The sequence below is a fragment of the Malania oleifera genome, chromosome 3 (genome assembly GCF_029873635.1).
Source record: "Malania oleifera isolate guangnan ecotype guangnan chromosome 3, ASM2987363v1, whole genome shotgun sequence".
Taxonomy (NCBI): Eukaryota; Viridiplantae; Streptophyta; class Magnoliopsida; order Santalales; family Ximeniaceae; genus Malania; species Malania oleifera.
Window position 1 is genome coordinate 4,700,680 of NC_080419.1, and position 18,558 is coordinate 4,719,237.

The 18,558-nt window shown below is 32.4% G+C and overlaps 1 protein-coding gene across 3 annotated transcripts; it reads right to left on the reverse strand.

The window, feature by feature from the left end:
* Positions 1-732: 732 nt before the first annotated feature.
* Positions 733-11,557, reverse strand: LOC131151889 (uncharacterized). Of its 3 annotated transcripts, none has more exons than XM_058103353.1 (14): positions 11,422-11,511; positions 11,207-11,346; positions 11,057-11,105; positions 10,402-10,548; positions 7,409-7,545; positions 7,218-7,287; positions 6,919-7,009; positions 6,446-6,515; positions 6,194-6,289; positions 5,977-6,076; positions 5,791-5,877; positions 5,590-5,681; positions 5,276-5,436; positions 733-944 (listed from the first exon to the last, which is right to left on the reverse strand). In XM_058103353.1, the coding sequence occupies exons 1-14, from the start codon at positions 11,483-11,485 to the stop codon at positions 911-913; spliced, it is 1,338 nt and encodes a 445-aa protein (XP_057959336.1). In that variant the 5' UTR covers positions 11,486-11,511; the 3' UTR covers positions 733-910. The 3 variants fall into 3 exon arrangements, with proteins under 3 accessions (XP_057959336.1, XP_057959335.1, XP_057959337.1); XM_058103352.1 differs by lacking the exon at positions 733-944 and adding an exon at positions 5,006-5,180 and having other exon boundaries at positions 11,422-11,557; XM_058103354.1 differs by lacking the exon at positions 733-944 and adding an exon at positions 5,006-5,180 and having other exon boundaries at positions 7,409-7,533.
* Between the last annotated feature and the right edge of the window lie 7,001 nt (positions 11,558-18,558).

Consider the following 18,558-nt stretch of genomic DNA (forward strand, 5'->3'; position numbering starts at 1 on the left):
AAAAATTTTATTAATTATTTTAATATTTTTTTCTTTCTAATTTTCCTAGATAACCAAATATAAAAAAGTGAATTTTTTCATATTTTTCTTTCTTTTTCCTCATATTTTTTAAGTTCCAAACGAGATCTTAAAGAATTTATACTTTCGTTTCTAAGAATTCACAATTAAAAATTCTGAATTTGAACAGTGCATTTGTATTTCATTTCATTATAATTTATACTTGTAAGTTTTTAACTTGGTCGGTGTTGCAAAATGCAACTTAAATAGAAATACATATTTCAAAGAAGGAATGAAGAAATAAAATTGAAGTGGCATAATTAATTTATCCCATTAAGTTTTTTTTTTTAAGTAATGCCCCTCGAGTCAATTCAATTCAATAAATGTCCGTAATTAAAAAATGGAGTTATGAGCTTTCAATTTAATAAAATGAATTATGTCATTGGAAGTGCTCGCACTTCAAGTCCAAATTTGTGACATTAAAAATATATAATTTCACTAAAATGTCAAATAAAAAATATAAAAAACTTATAGACTGTCTAAAAATATTATTATATGTTTTCGGTCAAATATATTAATAATAATAATAAAAATTCGACTTCGACTTTAAATTGTTAAAATTAAGAATTAAAAAATATTTATTAATACGATCATTAAGGTGCTTAATTTATAAATACATATATTTAACTTTTTAGAGAGAGAGAGAGAGGAGGCCCCGTAGCCAAACAGTCAAGATTGAAGACGACAGCAGCGGAGCATGCCTGTTTAGAATTTTTTGGGGGGGGGGCAGTAATGTCATAATTGCACTACCTGGCAAGCGTACAGAGAGAGTGTACTATAGCCACCTTTAAAAAATTAATTAAACGTGGGTAGTGTAAGCAGCCGCTTATTCTGATTTGCATTTCTAAATTTTTTATTCCATTCGTGCCCCTCGTGTCCCTCGAGCCCTAAAAAAAACAAACAAAAAACCAAAAAAAGAAACTATTGTTAAGGGAATAAAAAAATAAATAAATTATATCAATTCATTTATTTATTTATTTCTTTATAGAGGGACCTTAGGGTAGGAATGGAAATACAGAGGACTACAAAGTCAAAACGGAACACTAAGGTATGATATGGCGACTGTGGAACAGTTCTCCTAACGGGTCACTTTTTCAAAAATGTGATCCATTGAACGACAATTTTTAGTAGAAAAAAATTGACTTGCATGCTTGGAAACCTTCTCCACTTCTTAAAAAGGCTGCTACTGAATATATGTATATATAAAGCAAAATATTCAATTTTAAAAAATTTCAGTTTTTACATTATCATTTGTCCGTATATTTTTATTTTATTTTTTAATTTTAAATTTAAATTTATATAAATTTAATTAAATATTAATATAATTTACGTACGTGTTCATTTGCACAAAGGTATGGATAGAATTCCTAACGAATCGAGTCGTTCATGAGTGGCTTGAGAGCTTGGTTCTATAAAATCTCATTCAAATTCATTCGTTACATAAAATGAGTGATTTTTCAAGTTCAATTTTGAGACTTGTTGATAAACGACGAGCTAACGTGCACTCGTTTAGCTCAAACTCTGTAATGAATCAAGTGATATGTTCAATGCTTAAAATAATTAGAATGACTCAATAAGAGCAACCAAAACCCTCCTACTACGATGTTCCAAAGGATCAATTACTACCTCGGCTCACTGCTCAGTAAACATTCATTAATTCGTGTTGATTTTTAACCCAAACTCGATTACAGATTTAATAAAAATGTTTGAGAATGGTAAAATTAGCTTAACTCATTCATAATCCTAATCCTAAGTGTGGATCACTCTAATGAAAATATTATAATAAGGTGAAGAAATGTCATAATTAACTTCAAAGTGATGAAAAGTAATTACAATTAATACTTTAATAACCTGTGATAAATTGATAACCTTATTTAATGTGCGCAAATCACATCAAGCATTGAATGTGAACCTATACTTTATTTGGGCAGTATACTATGTATGTTGATTAATTTGGCCTAACCTAGTTTGTGGCTGCCAGTTATCAGCCACCTTTGACCATAGCAATCTTGGAGAAATTGAGAACCAGAGTTTTTAATGACTTATTTATTTGTGAAATATATATATATATATATATATATTAAAATGTATAATTTTATTTTTAAATTTTTTTAATTTTTTATTGAAAAGATATAAAATAGAGGATTTAGTTTGTTTTTTATATTTTAAAATAATTATAAAAATTAAAAAATACTTTATAACAATCCATAAATTATAAAAAAAAAAAATTAGACAATTGGAAAACAATAAGATTATTTTGTTTCTAGTTTTATTACACTGACAAACTTAAAAAATTGAAACAAAAAAAAAAAAGTCACAATTTTGCAATTATTTGAGAATTAGATTGCGATAAAAAAATTATAATTTCTACAAGTGGATGATAATAATTTATTTATTGTTTTTGAATTTTTTATACAATTGTTGCAACAATGAAAAATAACATAATTTTTTTATAATTCTAAAAGACTAAAAACAAAAAATGAAAAACATTTTCTAACTATATAGGCCGTAAGTATTTATAATTTTATATTATGATCTATTTAAAACTTGAATTTAAATCTTACTTTTTAATTTTATATAAAATTAGATTAAAAGGAGAATAAAATTGTCTTAAATTTCATACAAATTCACATAAATCGAAATTTAGTATCAGTAAGTTTGGATCTCAGATTTAAATGTCTATAATTGAAATTGAATAAAAATCAAAATAATTTTATGTCCAAATAAAACACTATTATCTTTTCAAAAGTAAGGCAAAGACAAAATTTTTAATTCTAATTACCCGTCATTGTGTGTATAGAATTGGGACAAAAAAATATAGGAAAACATAGAAAATCAACAATTTTAATACCTTTGATGATTTGTTATGGCCTAATCTTTGGAAACATAAAATTTTGAACCTTAAATTTAGATTTATACATATTTTAAAGAAATTTAATACAATCTTATTTTACATTTGTGAGAATTCACACAAATTCATTTTCAAATCCCCAACATAACGATGAAAAATTCGAACGTGTCGTAATAGGTTAGCCTATTATCTGAAAAATATTAGGGAAAAAAAATACAAAAAAACAACCACTTTTTCATGCTCGTTTATCTAGGCAAGCTGAAGGAAATTTTTTTTTAATAATATTTTAATTTTATACATCATAAACATTTCATTTTTCTTATTTTTAAAAACATTAAAATAATTTTTTTATTTTTAATTGAATTTAATATTAATAAAAAACACAATGAAACATAAATTTGCTTCTTGCTTATTTATTTTTTTCCCTTCAAACAAAATCCTTGACTTGAACTACCTCTATAACTCAATAAAGTAGTCTCATACATTGAACTGCATAAGTAAATTATAATAATTTGTTTTTCCCAAAATAAATAAAAATTTAATTATTCATTTCCTTTCCTATAAAAATTACAAACAAAAAAATCATTATTAATTTTCCTTCCAAAAGCAAACCATGATTAATTTCTTTCCCAAACAAATCAAAAAAGTACATAATTAATTTTCCTTTTCATAAAAATTAAAAAAAAAAAATCCATAATTAATGTAATTATTTAATGACAGAATTGAGTTCGATGTTTGTTGTTTTAGTAGATTCATTTGTTGTGCATTGAAAAAATTATCTTTTATTTAATAAAAATATTATGAAATTACTAAACTAATTTTTCATAGACAAATTAGCATATTTATTTATTTCTTAAATACTCATAAAAATATTCAATATCATATGATTATTTGAAATATATTCTAAAACTTTCTCTGCCCTAAATTACTAAATATGACATATTATTAAATATAGATAGATAATAATGTAGTATGTTTCATATGAAAAAAAGTATTACTCATTCTAAGAAATAATAATACGCTCAATAAAAATATTTTTTAAACGATAACATATTTTGTTTTTTTTAAATATAAAATTGAATGGACAAAAATAAATGAAAGAAAATTGATTTTAAAGTACCATGTATCACACAAGTCTTGATTAGTTTATAAAAAAAATTTATAATTTCTCTATAATTTGCTTTGACAACAAAAATTAACAATAGTTTTTTTTTTTTTTTATTGTTTAGGATTTTGACCTTTTAGGTGCATTTTAAAATTTTCACTTTGCTAAGTTGCACAAATCCACTGTTCATTTGTATTATATTTAACAGGAGAGAACATAAAAGGATGATTATGCAAAATTTAAAATGGACTGAAAAAAATCGAGATAAAAAATGGAAGCTGTTGCATTTTTGGCGTCTCGAAGATTAAGTTTGCTTAGACCCAAATCAAGCTTTATGGTTTTTTTTACAAATATTTAAAATTTTGCAAAGTATGAAATTCGTCTCCTAATACATCCCCAAATTTGCTTAGAACTAGGTCGACAAAAAACACAAATAGTAACATAAACTCCTTATCAAACAACTCTATCACATAAGCATCTAAAATAAATAAATAAATAAAATAGCAAGCAAATAATAAAAACCAAACTACCAAGCTTGCTCATTAATATATTTGTTTTGTCATTCAAGCCACTATTTGGCTCCCCAGTATTGCAAAGAGCATCATGGTTAGTGTTCATCATCAAGCCTATCATTAAAATCATTGTCAATGCAGTAGTGTATTAAATATCATTTATATCCTCAGATGTTTGAAGATTGAGCCACTAAGTGACTCGTTTGGATCAAGGATTTTATTTGGAAAAAGAAAAGAAAAATAAAGAGAAAACTTATTTTCACTTCTATTTTCCTTCTATATAAAATACTATCAAAAATGAAAGTTTATTTTACTATGAGTAACTATTAATGATGTGTAAAATCAAAATTGTGTTTATAAATTTAATATATTTTTTTTATTTTCTTTCTCACTTCCCTTGACAACCAAACATCAAAATGTGGATTCCTTGATGTTTTTTCCTTTCCTTCCCCTAATATTTTCTGAGTTCCAAACAAAGCCTTAATGAATGTCAATCTACATATAAATTTTTGAGTCTATAATTTGCTGATATTAGATAACAAAAGCCACTTCTTAGGTTGTCTGCTTACTGTATTGCAGGATCTTACTATCCTACCATAATCCTATATGAACCTACTGTCCCATTGCTCCACTCCGATTCCACTGATTTGCAACTCTACATAGGATCAAGTTTGTTTTGGTAAAGTAGAATCATAGCACAATCCTGCAAACTAGAGAGTGATCTTATCATCTTAACAACCATGTTCCTACCTCTCATTCATTTTATGATGAATCATAAATGGATCATAACATTTGACAGTTCCAACCAAGCCAAGCGCTTCTTTAACTGCTGCTTGAAGATATTCTGGATAATCCTCAATATGGGCAAGTCCGTGTTGGGACTGCACAGAACTTAGAATCCTACCAACAATCTGAACTTCAACAAATTTAGTATCGATAAAATTATCAAACGATATGACATTCACTCACTTCTATGGGAAATGTTTTTAGTGCGCAGAAATATGGATGGACCTAAAATGGCAAAGAGGTAACACTATAAGGTAATGATGAGAAGTAAGACCAACCTTTCGTGCATAGCCACCATATGCAACCCCACCAATTAAAGCATCCGATGAACAACATGATTTGGTTGCTGATGTTTCATCATTCAAGTTCCCTAGAAGAAGAGAAAAATATAAAAATAGAATTAAAACCAAAAAAGAAAAAAACGAAAAAAAAAAAGACTATACAAAGAGTAGCAATTCAAATGCAGAAAAAAGAATTACTATTTGTGGATGTTGTTCTAAAAAGTCCCTCTTTCTTCAACCCATCAACAGTGTGTGCATTAGTGCCACCAGCCAGTTGAAGAAAACCTGTCACATGACAAATAAGTAAAGAACTTCAGGGAACCAAATTCAAAGTACAAAGCTTGCACATATATTCTTATGAACATTGTGATTGCATCTACAAACCAAAAGGTCTGCCTTTCTCAGCAGCCAAACGGTTGGCAAATGCAATTGCTTGCCTTGTGGCACCTCTTCCAATGTCTCCGCTCATAGGACGGCCATCCAACTTCGATTCACAGATTATGTCACATAAATGGACTGTCAGAGAACTAATTTTGAATCATGATGACACGTGTCATTAGAATTTCAAATCTTCATAAATTTTAGGCAACATGAGGCGCACCTGCCATAAATTGTAGCAATGAAGATGATGTTCCATGATGGAATACATTTTGTTCATTGAAGATACAGTTGAATCCCCAACATCGGGTAAGCTAACCTGGAACAAGTAAAGGTTATATCAAAATCCCCGTAAATAAATGTGTAAAAATCTTGCTAATACTATCTGATGACTAATACTGGCCATCTAACAGATTTATTTTTTTGTACCCATTAAATATCCATATATTAAGGGTTGGTTTGGTTCCATTCTCACCGCAACCAGTCTCAAACATCTGATGGAATCTCCCAGACCATTCCAAAGTTCTCTAAATAAATCTGTCTGCCTACAAACAACCATGGCCATGTTCATTCATTTTCAATTTGTTATGTTCACTGGATGTATATATATACATATACACACAAGCATCTTGATCAACTACAGGAATTAAAATAATCCCCATTATGGCTCATGAAGCATTTGTCATGAATCAATATCATTCAATAGAAATTGAGATGAGCTTATAAAATTTTATGATCATGTCTAGAATTTCATGGAAGGATAGATAACACTCCTTCCTTTTCTAATTGTTTCATTCTACAGGGAACAGGGTGCAACAATTTGTTTTTTTTTTTATTTGTGGTGGAACAGAGAGAGAGACCCTTTGTCCAATGGGAGCATGGACTAGAAGACAGAATTTCGTATACTATTTTTATTAATCATAAACATCTAGAGAACTTTATGGCCACCTTCCACTTGTATGTATCTCGATAGCATCAACATCATTCCTTTTAAGGAGTTCAGCTGTAGTGGCAGCATCTCTTACATATGTAATTATCCCTAAATCAATTGGTAAAAAAAAACATCATTTAAAAAGATAGAATTAAAAATTCAACACTTGCTGCTTGTAATAAGTGGTATATAATTTATGAGTTCAAATGCAAGGTGGTCAGAACATCGACCATGCTTTAGAAAGAAGGAAATATGTATAAGAAAAAGAGCTAAAACAAGATACAATACAGCGTGTCATGAAGTAAACAATACCCACTTATTTTATCATATGGACAAACAGGAAAGCAACGTCCACATCCATAGCAGCGTTCAGTTATGACTCCTCCCTGCATGTCAATGTAAATTTCAAACTTTGAAATGTGGAGTACTGCGAACAACATGGTGATCTGTTAACTTGGAAACTTAATAATATAATGCGCATATATAAATAAAATAAAATAAAAAAACCTTCAATATGCTTGGCGTGCTGATACCATACGAAAGGTCTATTGTAGATTTCCCTTCCTCCAGCGATATTGCATTAGCAGGACAAACAATCTCACATGGTCTTGAGCAATCTAGTGGACAGTCCTCTGGATCAAATTCTGCTCAAGTGTTACTCAAAGTCAGCACAGAACCAAAAGCAAAAAAAAACTAAACTTTATCTTTGTTCTTCTGAACTTAGAACTATGCATTTATGTTTTGGACCTTCTCATCAGTTACTGTCGAATTCCTTAACAGCAAATTGACATTAACAATGCATGTATGCCACTCAATTCTTTTCAAAAACTACAAAAATGGAAATGGCTTTTGGAAAGAGGTAGAGAGAGGAATGGGTAAGAAAATGGAAATGGCTTTTCTAAACATATTTTTAATGCAAACTATCAAATTCTTCTATTATAGCTACTTCTATTACTAAGAATAGACATTCTGTAAACTAAACATAACCTAAGAATTTCATTATTCCCATTTTCTGTTTACGACTGTAAAATTTTTTAATTGAATTAATCCAAGTTCTCTAATGATATTAGTTAAACAGATGGGTTCTGTGACTTCAATTAAGGCCTAATATAAAATAAAATCAACACATTACCTGGGATGGTTATACCTGAGGTATGTGATGCTACCACCCCGTTACAAACTACTACCATAGTAACTAATTGGTCTAATTTACAAAATAATAACTGTTTAATTTAACCTACATAACAAAGTTAGGGGCACTTTAGAATTAACAATCATGAAAAAAGAAGATAGGGGAAGGAAACAAAAAGACCCAAAAAAAAAAATCATCACAGGGCTCAAATAGAGAATTTTACTAGGAAGTCAACAGGCTATAGACCTTAACAATATCAATAAGCGTGGGCAACCTAAACCACCAAATGAAAAAATAGAATTGAATATCCTGGCTAAGCTCAATTCGATTCTATACAAGTGCATGTGCACCTATAGATTTATAGCAAGATAAAGGCATTGACCCAACCCTCAGCTTTTATCATATTGGCTCCATGTAATTGAATGAAAAATATTTTCAACAGTAGGAAATTTATTTTTGAACAGAAAAAAAAGTAATCTACGCTCAATTTTTCTTTGTTCGTTTGCCATGTACAATATTATGCCTATATTTTTGGAAAGTTACTTTCTTTTATTGGGGAATATATTTTCTATTCTTAGAAGATTGCTAACGCTTGATATACATTGTTGGCCCAGTGGCCCACAACCAAATGGTTATATTTTTAGGTAAAGTGATAATCTAACATGGTATCAGAGCTGGTTACTAGAAATAGGGGTGTGCATAATTAAGTGAAAACAAAATTAACTGAAATAATCGACCAAATTTGGCCAGTTCGGTTCGGTTTAATTTTAATTTGATTCGGTTCGGTTTTATATTTAGGTAAAATCGGTTATTTAGTTTTCGGTTTGGTCATGGAGAAATTAAATTTCGATTAACCAATTTAACCAAATTACATAATTAATTAATAATAAAATATAAATTATATAATTTATAATTAGGGTTCCACAGTCCACTCCACACTCGGCACTCCACTGAGTCCACTCCACAGATTCCATGATTCCAGTTCCACACTTTGCCTTTGGGAATTAGGGTTCCCAACTTCCCATTCAACCATTCCAACTTCCAACCATCGAGCGATGAGCGATCAACGTCCATCACTCCATCGAGACTTCAAGCCTCCAGATTCCATGCCCTCCAGCGTCCAGCCATCCAACTCTAGAGAGCCTCCATGTCGATTGCTGACCAACCAGCCTCCACCCTCTAGCATTAGCGACTACACCAACCAGCCAACCTTCGGCCCTTTAAATCCAAACATCAGTGACCACTCCATCAGTCCGTTGTGCTCACTACTCACCCCTACTCCAAATCCAAACTTCCATCCCATCGTTCGACTAATTGGCTTCGAGATCGAGAGTAGAGACTTCGAGAGTTTGAGTCACCTCGCCCTTGGCCCTTGTCGTCACCCTAGCTGTTGCCAATCGCCATGTCGTTGCCTTAGCCCTCACCGTGAGCCTGTGACCGTCACCTAAGTGCCTCTCAAAGTTAAAGTCTCAAGTTGTTAAAAGTAGAATTTTTAAATCATATAATCATATTTTTTCCCCATAATTAATTATAATTCGCTTCAGTTAAAATTGGTTAACCAAATTAACCAAAAATTCGGTTCGGTCAAGTAAGAAGGGTAGTACGGTCGGTTTGGTTATGATGAATAGTTAACCAAATTTTTTCAGTTAATTCGGTTAATTGACCGAATTGGCTGAACCGGCCAATTGCACACCCCTAGCTAGGAGGTCTTGGGTCTAGTCTTGTTGTTTGTTAAGAATTATCTTATTCCCTATATGGGTGTTGTTTATCTCTCCACTTGTTGTTGAGCTACAAGTGCAGGGGAGTGTTAAGACTTGATATACATTATTGGCCCACAACCTAATAACTTGAGCTTTTAGGTGAAGTGGTAATCTAACAAAGATATCTTGTTAAAAGAAGGCAGCCCAGTGCAGAAGCTTCTGCGTATGCAGGGTCTAGGGAATGGGTGGACCACAATGGGTCTATAGTACGCAGCCTTACCTTGCATTTTTGCAAGATTCAGTTTCCATGCCTTGAAGGTCACACTGCGACAACTTTATAGTTGCACCTAGGCTCCCCTTCAACAAAGATATCTTGTAGTTAAAAATATTTTTCTCTGTTACATGAGGTGCAAAAGGAAGGACAATAGGATCAGAACAAAAAAAATCACCCAATCTTGCCAAGATGTCATTTCTTTACTAGTATGCAACATTGTGCAGAATAGCTTTAGTGACAATATTTCAAGAGATTTCACCTGAAGGACGAAAATGATTGTAAATTTTTTTACTGCTCTGCATATTCAATTTATGAAAGTGTTACCAGATAAAAAAGTAATGCTACCATTATCATCAGTTGTCGTATAACAAATGAGAGGTGGGGCAGTTATTACCAGCTTTACGGAAGTGAAGATCTTCATCATCGCTAACACTGATCATTACCCAAGGCCTCCGAAGTTGTACAATATTCCTTGCTGCTTCAATTCCCTGGTTCACTGCATTCACCACTGCTGCATCCGCAGCACAGTCTACGCAATCAACTGCAGACAATCGGTCATAAAAAAGGGGGGTAAATCAAAATGCAGTCAATGCAATCAACTACTATCAATTGTTCACAAAAAGAAAAATAACAAACTATTTGCTCACACTTCCTTTGGATTGTGTGATTTGGAGAGAAACTTGTTTGTATTGCACTCTATAAAATAATTGCAGAGAAATGAACAGAAATGGAGGGAGAATACACTACTCATAAACCCTTTTTGAATCTCTCCTGGGAGTGAAAATCAACTCAATAATAAAAATTCCTCAGAACCCGTTACTCTTTCAGTCATCCAAACAACCAAAAAAGATGGGAGAAAATTTATTTTCCTTGCCCTTTGCTCTTTTTCAACATCCCAAGAAAGAAAAAATCTTTTTTCCCCTTATCTTTTCATTTCAATAAAATTTAAAAGAAACGACTATCACTCTTTTTCTGTCTACTCGTGGCTATCCAAATATGACGTAAAGAACCCATAAACCAGAGACTGAGTAGCTACAAGAGTTATCAACCTCCAGCCAGCGTGTAAACCAGAGAAAGATTCCTGATGTCCACAACATCCTGGGAGAGAGAGTGGGGGAGGGGAGACAAAGAACTCAAGTGAGTGTTTCCAGTTAGGGTTTAAGGTTCAGGGAATGCATGGTTGAGACATATGCATATACCTCAAAGCTGGCTCCACAAATGAGCTTAACCCAGTTGCCATTTCGGAGGGATTCGATCGGAGAGGATGGAATTGATGAAACCCCAATTGTTTGAATAAGCTTTTTGATGTCTTGAAGGTGCTTATTGTTCCTGAGATTCACTGTCATTTACACCAAAAACATAGCAATTTCAGAGAGAGAGAGAGAGTAAGTGAGAGAGAGAGTTTCGAAGGTACCTTGAGGATGTTTCGGGGTAAGTGAAGCGTTGCAGGAGAAGCTCAAAGCCATGGCAGAGACCATCGCCAAGGACGGTAAGGTGCCACTAGTGCTCTTAAAAGTTATCTAGACGTCTGTTTGTGCTTAAAATGTGGCATTAGACAGAGTTACTAAAAATGTATTTATCTTAACTAGAAGAAAAAGACACTAGTGGATCTCGATTACATAAGATTCAAATTCCCGATTACAAAAATATCAAATCAACATTTAAATCCATATAAGTGAGAGGTATTACATAGTGCAAGTCTCAATGATGTGGATCTCACACTATTTTAGTAAGTCTAAATATGAATATCAGTCTCCATGGGCATGACACAATAGAAAGACATCAACAAATAAAAATAAGCATTGGGGGCTTAATTTTAAGTAGATACACTCACGGAACCAACGGTACCTGTAAATGATGAGAATTTACTATATAAGCCAGTGGGGACCATGGATGGTAAGAGTTCTCTGTGAGCCAACAGAGACCGTGGATGGTAATAGAGATGTGTCCCGAGAGTCAGGTTAGTCGAACGTCCAATTGATGCACAGAAATCGTGTCTGCATTCCGAGCTTTACCTTGATCAGCGAGACCTAAGGGCGGAAGACACTAATTCGTAGGTTTGCCGTATGAGGGGGTCTAAAGGGTTCGTTGGTAGTTGGAGTTCCTATGTAATAAAAAAAAATGAATACCATATTTTGTGATCTGGATGGTTTTAAATTTTACATAAAGAGATCATCCTTCACAAGTTGTTCTAATTTGTTATACATAATTGCATAATCACTAGAAGTCTTAAAAGTTAAGATGATCTATGTGTGTTTGTGCTTATAAAATTAATGTTATATTAGTGATCTCAAAATTTAGGTTAGACTAGTAAGTAGATCTGTCAACAAAGCTATTAAAAAAAGAAAGAAAAAAAGAGAAAAGAAAAAACCACCTTTTAATTTGTCTAATTCTTTTTTAATCAATAATACTTTTCTTTTTATCAATGCTAAAGGTGTTATAAACAAGCATGCGTAGAATGTGTAATAATTTCAATAGTGAAGAAATTGATAGTTTTATGTTTGTGAAATAATATGTATTTTTTTATTTTTTAACATATATAAATTTAGAAATTAGTATTTTATTTTTAACTTTATGAAAAATTAAAATAAAATGACAAAATATCGAAGGTCGTCTCACCTTGTAAAAGAGGGCCCATGTATCAATTTTCATGTAATAATGATGTGATGAGATGATTTTGACTAAAAAAAAAAATTAACTTTCATTAAGATTGATCTCAACTTTTGTGGTTGGGTGAAAGGTTTAGATAGGTTTAATTTTATAGTCGATTTTAAGCATTGCATAATCATCACGATAATTAATTTTTTGTCCAATGAAGCCTTAGGCATGGATGACAAAGGTCCATAAATGATGGGTTGTGAAAAAGGCATACAAATGGAGAGCTTAAAAAATGTGAACCTAATACGGGATTAAACTTAATTGACGTGATGACTTAGATAGATTGGACTTTAAGTTCAATAAGATAATAAACTAACTTAGGCAACCCAAGAATTTTTTTTTTATTAAACTAGGAAGATCTAGTCAAGTTAAATATACCTAAATGGGTTTGGATCCCAACTTTACTGTATTTTTTTACTTTATTATCATGAAAAAGAAAAATACGGATAATTAAATCATGAAAATAAAGTCACCAAAAAGGAATAGTTTGAGTCTTAAGATCCCCTTTGAGCCCCTTTAATCTGTTTAGTACTTTTATAATCAATAATACTTTTCTTTTTATCAATGTTAAAGGTGAAGTATAAACAAGCAGGCCTGAAGTGTGTAATAATTTCAATAGTGATGAAATGGATAGTTTTATGTTTGTGAAATAATATGTATTTTTTTTATTTTTTAATAAATATTAATTTAGATATGTGTATTTTATTTTTAATTTTATGAAAAATTGAAATAAAATGACCCTAAAAAAAAATCCAAGGTCCTTTGAAAGAGGTCCATGTATCAATTTCCATATAGTAATGATGTGATGAGATGATTTTGACTTAAAAAAAAAAAACCTTTCATTTAGATTGACCTCAACTTTAGTGGTAAGGTGTAGAGTTTAAATTTAAATTTCATTTTTGATAGAGCCATTATACTCAAATAAAAAGATAAAAAATAAAAGTAAGATTTAATTTTATAGTGATTTTCAACATTGCATAATCATTAGGATGATTAATTTTTTATCCAATGGAGCACAACAAAGATCCATAAATGATGGGTTATGAAAAAGACATAGAATGAAGAGCTCAAAAAATGTGAACCTAAAACGAGATTAAACTTAATCGACATGATGACTTAGACCTAAATTAGATTAGATTTTTAAGTTCAATAAAAAAAATAAACTAACTTAGACGACCTAAGAAATTTTTATTAAACTAGGATGATCGAGTCAAGTTAAATATACCTAAATGGGTTTGGATCTCAACTTTATTGTATTTTTTACTTTATTATCGTGGAAAAAGAAAAAAAACAAATAACAAAATTAAATCATGAAAATAAAGTCACCAAAAAAGAACAATTTGAGCTTTAAAAGCCAATTTAAGCAAGCATTCTAAAATAAATAAAGGAAATCGAGAGGAATTTGAGCCTAATGATTCATGTCCTTTTTAAGCTTTGTGGAGTTACGTTCGATTTGGATGATGACCTGACTTTTCTTTAATGAAAGATTTTTATCCTAAAACTTAATCCATAGAACGAAGGATTGGGTCGAAAGGTCTAAGCCACGGCGCTCATGGACAAAACGGCCCAAGTTGTACTTGGGGGAAAATTTTATTTGGGCCCGTTTTGTAACCCATTCGGAACCCTGTGCGCAACATATAAAACGATTGTTTTTTGAGTGATTAGATTAAATTGTCACACTTTGCGAGAGAGAGAGAGTACTGTATCACCGCACTTTCTGTATTTTCTTCCTAATAATAGTGAAATCCCTACAATTCCGTGTACGTAGGTAAAATTATCGAACCACGTAAATACTGTCTTGTACGTGTAATTAATTTTTCTTTGGCATGTATTCTTTCTTTATTTTGTTTCTCACAGATTTTTAGGAATTTGTTGTTAGTTTCCAACAGTCCTCGTTCTCAAACAAGAGGATGAGGGCTTGAGTTCTTCTACCAATAAGGGACTTAAATTAGGGTTTGTGTATTTTAAAGTTAGAATAATTTTAGTATACACATGCAGAAGGTGCATGTACAATAAAAGGTTTTATTTCCTCTCTCCCTACTACCCTGCAAGGATGGATGGGTTTCCAGAAGGAAGAAACAGAAAAAAATAAACTTACAATTGGCATTAGCTAGTGATGGACGTTTATTTTTTATGAGTGTATTACTCAATCAAAAAGTGAAAACTCATAATCTTATATGGTTGCCTTGACCAATAAATATATTAACATTTGCTAATTCTGTCAATATATTATTCTTAATAAATCACTATTGTGATTACTATCACGAGGTTTTTTTTTCATTTAGTAAGATTATATTTATTTTGTTTATTTTTCACTTGTGTTCTCCTTTGAATATAAAAATAATCAGAGCTTTTTCTTCTTGTAGTTGCCGAATGTTTATGGCCTCTTATAAAGAGGTCGAACAATATACACTTACATCTATTTTATTATCAATTCTATGCCAATAGCTTAGCATAAGTCCGTATACATTAACTAGTTATATATTGTGGTATGGTAATACTATTATATTAAAAGATAAGTTTGATAACATAAATAATTATAATATCTTAACACAATATAGCACAATATTATAATACTACATATTTATTTATAATATGTAAAAACAAAATAATGTTATTATTAATTTACGATCACAATGTTCGTATCAAATAAATACTTATTTTTTAATATTACCAAACCCCACTTTTAAATTTGACTATTTATAATCAAATATTTATTATATATCATCACACACAATACTCATTTTTTCTTCAAAATTCTCAACCTTTTCTTTTTGTCACTTGCTGTTTGTTTTAGCTCTCTCTCTCTCTCTCTCTCTCTTCTCTCTCTCTCCAATGAGGACACTTTTTTCTAAAGAGTGATATAGCACAACACAAAATACCAACTCCCACCACAAATTAGATGGGTAACTTTTTGACTCAAATTCTTCTCTCTCTCTTACCTATTTTTTTCTCAAATTAAATTATTGATTGAATGCAAGTCCAATCAGATGTTCCTCCTGCAGCCCAACTAAACCACGTATATGTCTACATCTTTGTTTTTCTTTTTGTTCAGCTTGCTTTGGTTTTATATGTCCACATCTTTGTTTTTATTTTACGTAAAGGTAATTGGGAGTCATCTTTTTTCTTTTAAGTACTAACATTTTTAATTGGTTCTATTTTCATCTTTTAATTATTTAATTTGGATAATGTACGCTACACGTGTTCTCGATATCCGGTACGGATTGATGTACGGTGCACATTTTTTATGCCAGGTACAGTGCGATGTACGATGCACATTTTTTATGTCGGGTACAGTGCGATGTACGATACACATTTTTTATATGTCAAGTACAGTTCAATGTACGATTTGACATGCGATGCGCATATTTTGATGTTGAATACAATTCAATGTACGATGCACATTTTTCAATGTCAGGTCCGGTTCGATGTACGATTTGACGTCGGGTACGGTTCGATGTATGCTTTGATGTTCGATACCCGTTTTTTATGTCGGGTACGATGTACAGTTTGAACTACTGTGTATGGGGTCGATGTAAGGTGTACGGTTTGATGTATTTCGTACGATTTGATGTTCGATGTATGGTTGTGTTTCAATGTTCAATTACGCTTTTCGATGTCGAGTACGATTCAATGTACAATATATGTAACGACCTGCATAATAAACTGGTTTTTTTTTTATATATATATACACTATGATAATCTACATGCTCTGATACCATACTGGGGGTAAACTCAATCATTAAGCTAAGCCGTAAGAAACAGAATCAAATAAACATAACCATATATAATTATATACAATACAATACCAGAGTACTAACATGTTTCCCAAAATATACACATATATTTGTTCCCAAAATACCCTTAACTATACTGGGATATACAAAAACACTCCCAATATATACTCACTCTCTATTGACAGGGCAGTACCAAAGCCCCTCTATCTGCGAGCCTGGTCTGCTCGCCTACCTAGATTACCTAAAAAATTATTCAACAGTGGGATGAACCAACGCTCATTAAGACGAAACATGCTATTAGCAAATGAGCTACTATATCATGAAAATTTGTTTCATATAATTACGTCAAAACTGCGTAATTAGACGTTTAACTCGGGTTTTACGGTTTATATTTTTAATTAAATGTCTAAAATTGTCCAATATTTTAATAAAGTGCCAAAATTATCATTCTTGAACTTTATTGCACTATTTATGAAGTTTTGGTAATTTTTTGTCATAGGAAAATTCCCGGGAACCAAAACCAACACCTGTTTGTATTTCATGCATAACTTTTCCGTCCGAGCTCCGATCAAGACAATTCAAATTTCTAGAGAAAGAGCAAAGGATTATCTACAACTTTTGTGTTTTTAGTTTTATGAGATACGGGCTTCAAAAGAGTCAGATTTGCGATGAACAGAGAATAAAAAAAATGAAACAAAATATATGTAAGGTTATGTGGTGTGACCCGGTGTCACGGTTCGCCTTTTTCACACCGTTGTGAAGGGCCGTGCGGCGCTAGCTAAAGCACTCTTGCTTAACTAGCCAGCCTTTTGTTTACCAACATTCATCCACGAAGCACTTTCATTAACATTCAATCAGATAGCAGCGGAAATAATAATCAATTCATGAAAGCCGTGGCAACCAAGCAGTAAATATTGAAGCAAACGTAATTCATTAACAAATCCTCCATTGACATGTTGTACTTAGCGAGGGAGGCAAGTAGGCTAAGCACGTTGACAATTGCTAGTGAGTTTTACAATGATTGATGAACACTCACCCTCCCCTAAAGAGCTTTCTAGGCCATTCTCACTCTAGCACTAGGAAACATCAAAGTGACCGAGGAGTCATACTGCCTTATTTGGCTTACAATGAAATAAATACTAGAAAATAACAATACACTAGTATTTACATGATGGAAACCCATCCCAAACACACGAGATAAGCGGTCATAGGCAAGCATAATGCCCTGAACAAGCTTAGCCCGTGACATTCTCCCCCACTTATGCCGTCGACGTCCTCGTAGACTTTTGGCGATAGGTACACTTCAACTTTGTCCACGAATGGCTTCAAATCTTCCGCAGAAATCCAACTGATTTCTTTGTCATCAAGGCACTTCCACTTCACTAGGAACTTCTGCCGCTTCTTCCTTGAGGATATGAGCTTTCTGTTTGCAAGGATCTCTTTAACATTCTATCTGTCAGGTTGCACTATCTTCAACTCTGCACTGTTTGACTGACTTCTGCTCAGGTTGTTGGTGTTGGCGTTGAATGGCTTGAGGCAGTTGACATGAGACTGCGGTCTTCTCTCTTGATCTGCCCACTTCTTCATCTGCTCAAAAGCTTTCTCCAAATAGGCTTGGGCAAACTTTGCATTCTGTCTCCCTTCACTGGTGAAGATGTACGCCCTGGGACTCTTTCGTCTGTACGGCTCGCCCACTGTGTGAGGTAACAGCGGCAGCTGGTCTGTAACAAGCTCAATAGGGCTCTTGTTGGTAGTTGAGCGCCTTTGGGCGTTGCCACAAAATGGAGCCACATCAAGTAGTTGCACGCCATTCTTCTGGTTGTCGTTGACAAAATGGCACAAGTACTCATCTAGCAGCTCTCTGAATCTCTTCATCTGTTCGTCTGTCTGTCGATGATAACTCGAAGAGATGTCAAGGTGTGACCTGAATATCCTGAAAAACTCTATCAAGAAGTTGTCAGTGAACATTAAATCTTGGTCACAAAGAATAACTTGGGGAATACCCCAATGTTTCACAACAGTCACAAAGAACAATTGTGTCGTCCCCTCTGCCGAACAGTACTTTGGTGCGGCCATGAAAGTACCATACTTCTTCCGCTCCCCCTTGTCTTGTTGGCAAGTGAGACAAGTTTTGGTATAATCAACCACATCACCCC